This window comes from Pistacia vera, unplaced genomic scaffold, assembly GCF_008641045.1.
Source record: "Pistacia vera cultivar Batoury unplaced genomic scaffold, PisVer_v2 Contig508, whole genome shotgun sequence".
NCBI lineage: Eukaryota > Viridiplantae > Streptophyta > Magnoliopsida > Sapindales > Anacardiaceae > Pistacia > Pistacia vera.
The window spans coordinates 716,643-721,358 of record NW_022196344.1 but is presented as its reverse complement, the minus strand read 5'-3'; the positions used below and the strand labels follow the sequence as shown (position 1 = coordinate 721,358).

The following is a 4,716-nucleotide window of genomic DNA, read 5'->3' as shown; positions in this document are numbered from 1 at the left end:
CTCACTACTCCGTATAAATCATCAGTGATTCTGCCCAAACTCCTCTTCATGTAAGAAAAGGCCCCTTTTTCCTGATTCTTGTCATTGCTCTATGCATCATATGGAAGATCATCTTCAATAATATGCATAATTATACAAACAATCAACCACTTGATAGATGGTGCAATTGAAGAAATACTAAACATCTCAAGACCTGAATTCCGTGTTGCAAGTACATTTAAAAACTCACCAAACAACTTCTGTACATAAGGCATCCGTAACTCTACCGAAACTCTGTTTTGTATGAGAACATGCAGCTGTTTCCCCTGATTCTGGTCATTTCGCTGCTCATAATGCTGGAAGGCCATCCTCAATGATATGCATACAATATAAACAAGCAGCCTCTTGACAAGATGAGGCAAAATAAGAAATACCAAACATCTCATGACTTATTTGGATACCATGTTGCTAGCATACGTGTATTATTTTGGCTTCATTCCTCCATTGGACTGCATTTTGTTGTGGCTGCAGCGTTTGAGAAGTCTGCAATTTTCACAAGGTAACAAAAAGAAATATGAAATTAAAAAAAAAAAAAAAAAAAAATTAGAATGACAAGCATTGGTTGCATAAACAGCTATAACTGATAAATGAAGATTAAGAAATAGCTCAATTTGCTAAACAAAGTACCTAAACATGGTTTGGAAATCATCCACAACTACAACAAAGCTAGTGTTCGTTCATCAAACTGATGTGAAACTTCGGTCTAAGATGCTTTAGAAACTCTCGTTTTTTCTCGCATTTATAGCTGCCCAAGATTTACAAGAACTGGTGATTTACAAGATTTACATGAACTTTACCATTAAGTTGAAGAGTCTCTGAAGCAACACCACCCCACACCATGGCTCCAAGTCCTCCATTAGCAATCGGAATCGCATCGGTCCAACAATTGGCTAGCCCACTAAACATGACCTTCAACGGCTTAGAACTCTCCCATCCATCTCCAATACTCGGGTTCCACAAGTTTCTCTCTATGGCTCGCCGCACCAGAACCCACTCTCCCTCCTCCATCACTAAACAAAAACATCCACCACCAAAATCTTAAACCAAACCCAGAAAAAAGGGAAAAATGACGATATCAACACCCATCACCAAATATTCTTCAGCGGAATTGTTGTGAAGAAAAACACAACAATTCCGTCGAAGAATACTGAAGACGATCGAACAAACAAAGCGAAGATTAGACTATTGAAAACGAAGAATGACGATTGAACTTCGAACACCGAAGAACACCATTCACGATTGAACATAGAAGAGAAGAATGAAGTTTAGTTAGAAACAGAGCAATAAATATTATTGTAAAATAAGATTTTGAATTACAAAAAGGGGAAGTGGAGGGAGATTTACCAATGGGTGAATAGCAATTGCAGCTATCTGAGAATGGAACAGCCATGTTTGTTACAGCTTTCATCTTCACTCCATGATTCCAATCAACGGATAGAGACTTTTGGAATGTGAGAGATCTCGCTCCTATCATCTCCTGTCTCCTTGTAAAGTTCTTCCAGAACAGGGCAATGAACAATCTCTAATTGCTGCAGTGTTGGTGTTTGAAGAATTTGTTCTGGCAGTGCCGTTAATTTATCACACCATTTAATTGACAAAGAATGAAGGCAGGGCATGATGGTAATATCTTTGTCTCTATTATTTGTAATATCATAATTCCACTCTTCCCATTCATTATGACTTTCTAAATTGAGGAATTTCAATTTGGGAAAGGCAACAATTGATGATGTGGTATCATTTTCTATTCCCAAAAATTCATTACCCACTCTTTTTATACTTTCCATCAATCTTATGTTTAGTGATTCAAGAGATGGTAGTTTTCCCAAAGGAGGTAAATGGTCACACTCGCAGCAACCATAAAGCTCTAACTCCGTCAACTTGGTTAATGATACCATCCAATCAAAAGACATGGATTTGCCTTCAAAGTATTCTATCCGTAATTTCTCTAAATTTGGAGGTGGTTGTAATGCTTCAATAATCATTACATTCTCCTCATTTCCTCTTCTCTCCTTACACTGAATACGAAATGATAAAGTCAAATGAAGGAGATTATTGGTACTCTGAAAATTTGCAAGTTTAAGTGCATTACTATCCCTCACATTTACCAACTCTAACTCTAAAGATGGGCCCAGTTTCAAGTTCTTCAAAGAATCAAGACTAGTGCATGCTTTGTTACCATCATCATAATCACCATTAATAACGAATTTATTTAATGTCTTTAGACAACTCAATCTCTCTACTCCTTTTGGAATGTACCTTAATGACCTTGTCCCACCAATTAATAGATGCCTCAAATTAACTAACTTTCCTATCCCTTGGGGTAGCTTTCTAAGTTTTCCACAATCAGTGACATCCAAGGTTTGTAGATTATATAAATCACACAATACCTCAGGCAATGTTTCTATATCATCATTCCAATTCAACTTAAGGTACCTCAAATGCACTAAATATTTTATTCCTTTTGGAATTTTATAAAAACCGTAACAATTACATAGATTTAATGTCCTCAGGCATGTTAATTGCTCAAAATATCTAGATAAGTCTGTTTCATAAAAGTATGCCCTCTCAACTACAAAGCTATGCAATTTTTTTGGATTAAGAATAGATCTAGGAATTGAACTACTACTTCTTGCGTATAAATGTCGAACCCTTTCATAAGAAATATCTGATTGAGGACTTGCACCACTCTCAACTTCTATTGCAAAACATTCATTCTTTGAAAGAAATTGAACTAAGTCATGCACTATATCATGCATCTTGCATCCTATAATACTACCATCATATTCACTTCTTTTAAAATCTTGAAACAAAGAACGCATTGCTAAGTTTTCAAAATATTCTTCACCAACTAACTCCATATCTTTGTTTGCCTTTGACTTTAGATAACCTTGAGCCATCCATAACTTGATCAATTCATCCTTCCATATTACATAGTCCTTTGGAAAAATAGCACAATATGAGAAACACTTCTTCAATATAGAGGACAAATCATAGTAGCTAAATAAAAGAGGTGGAAAAATCCTTTCTTCTACCACTTCTAATTCCCATATTTCACTATTTAAGACATTTTCCCACTCTTCAAATTTTCTTTTAAAGTGCAAAAGACTACCTAAAGTCTTTACAGCAAGAGGCAAACCTTTACACTTTTTAACAATTTTTTTACCGATTTCTTCAAACTCTTTATTGGTTGCTTCAAAAATTGCAAGTTGACTAAACAAAGACCAACATTCATCCTCCGATAGTACCCCTAGTGAGATTATTTTGGTGGTTCCAATGACATTTGCAACAATCTCCTTACGTGTGGTCACCAAAATTCTACTTTCTAGAGATCCACATTTGAGAGTGCGTTTTAAATTTTCCCAATTTTCATAATTTTCAGTCCATACATCATCTAAGACAAGAAGAAACTTTTTTCTTTCAATTTGTCTGCCTATTTTTTGCATTACAGTTTCTAATTCAACTAATTGTGATGGACTACTTGTGAGAGATTCAAGGATTGCTTTTGCAACCCTAAGCTCATTGAAAGGCTCAGAAACACACACCCATATTTTTTTATCAAAATGTGTGTTCACCTTATCATCATTAAAAGCTAATCGAGCAAGCGTTGTCTTGCCGATTCCTCCCATCCCTACTATCGAGATTATGGGGAGGACTTGTTGTTGACTACTTTGACTCAAGAGCAAATCGACTAGTGAATTCTTATCATTATCTCTTCCACGAACCTCTTCTAAATCAATAGCGGAGGTGGTGATTTGCCGTTCTACTTCTTTGCTACCCTCGGCGATTGGTCTAAAGTGGAATCTCTCTCTCTCCTCAACAACAATATCAAGTTTTCTACCAAGATATTTTATATTGATAACAATTTTACAACGCATAAGCAATGGCTTACCAACAAGATAATGGAGAACGACGGAACATACCTTTTTCAGAGGCTTAGAAGCATGTTCAGCTCTTTTAATTTGTAATTTCAGAAACTTCGTGTTCAACTCGTCCAAGACATCATCTATGTCATAGGACACGTCTTTGAGCTTGTCTAACCAATCTCTCACAGCGTTCTCCTTCACTTGGCGGATCTCAGCATCAGCCAGCACAGCTTGAATTGCCCGGAAATTGCTTTGAAGCTTCTCAACTTCTTGCTTAGCACCCACAAGCAAGCTTATCCCTTCTGTCGCCTGTTGATGAATGAATGAAGCCAGCTGTTCCAAGGCTATGGAAACAAGAGCTTCAGCCATATTGAATGATGGTAAGTGATTAAACAAAGATTGATCAGAAATCGAAATATTTGGTTTGCTTATGTTGTGATAATGCTGCAATTTACTTCAACTTTTATACACGTGGTGAGGACCCATGAGTGGAAAACGAGGAACGGTGATGACACATTAATGGCGGTGAAAAATTCAATTACTCCAGATTGCACCAAACTTTGAAATTCAAGAGGGGTGATATCATGGGTTTCGTAAGCTGATTGAAACATGAGAAATGGTCAATTTCTCCAAATTGAACCAAACTTTGAGAAAATCAAATGGATCGCATGGTGTCACGTTGTCTACATCATCTAAAAAATTATTTCCATTAAAAGTATTTTTACATGTTATAAATGAAAGAATCCTTGTTAAAATCATTTCCAAGTTCACACTCTTGTTTTAATGCTATATTAAAAATAAAATTGATAAATTT

At 36.1% G+C, this 4,716-nt stretch overlaps 1 protein-coding gene and 1 long non-coding RNA gene across 2 annotated transcripts; both read right to left on the bottom strand.

The window, feature by feature from the left end:
• Window positions 1-365: 365 nt before the first annotated feature.
• Window positions 366-1,571, bottom strand: LOC116106017. Its single transcript, XR_004124198.1, has 3 exons — window positions 1,384-1,571; window positions 667-1,049; window positions 366-522 (listed from the first exon to the last, which is right to left on the bottom strand). It is a non-coding gene; the product is annotated as an uncharacterized LOC116106017 (long non-coding RNA).
• Window positions 1,572-1,797: 226 nt separating this feature from the next.
• LOC116106027 (putative disease resistance protein RGA3) lies at window positions 1,798-4,271 on the bottom strand. The gene is made up of 2 exons (XM_031392385.1): window positions 1,932-4,271; window positions 1,798-1,827 (listed from the first exon to the last, which is right to left on the bottom strand). The coding sequence occupies exons 1-2, from the start codon at window positions 4,269-4,271 to the stop codon at window positions 1,798-1,800; spliced, it is 2,370 nt and encodes a 789-aa protein (XP_031248245.1).
• Window positions 4,272-4,716: the final 445 nt, after the last annotated feature.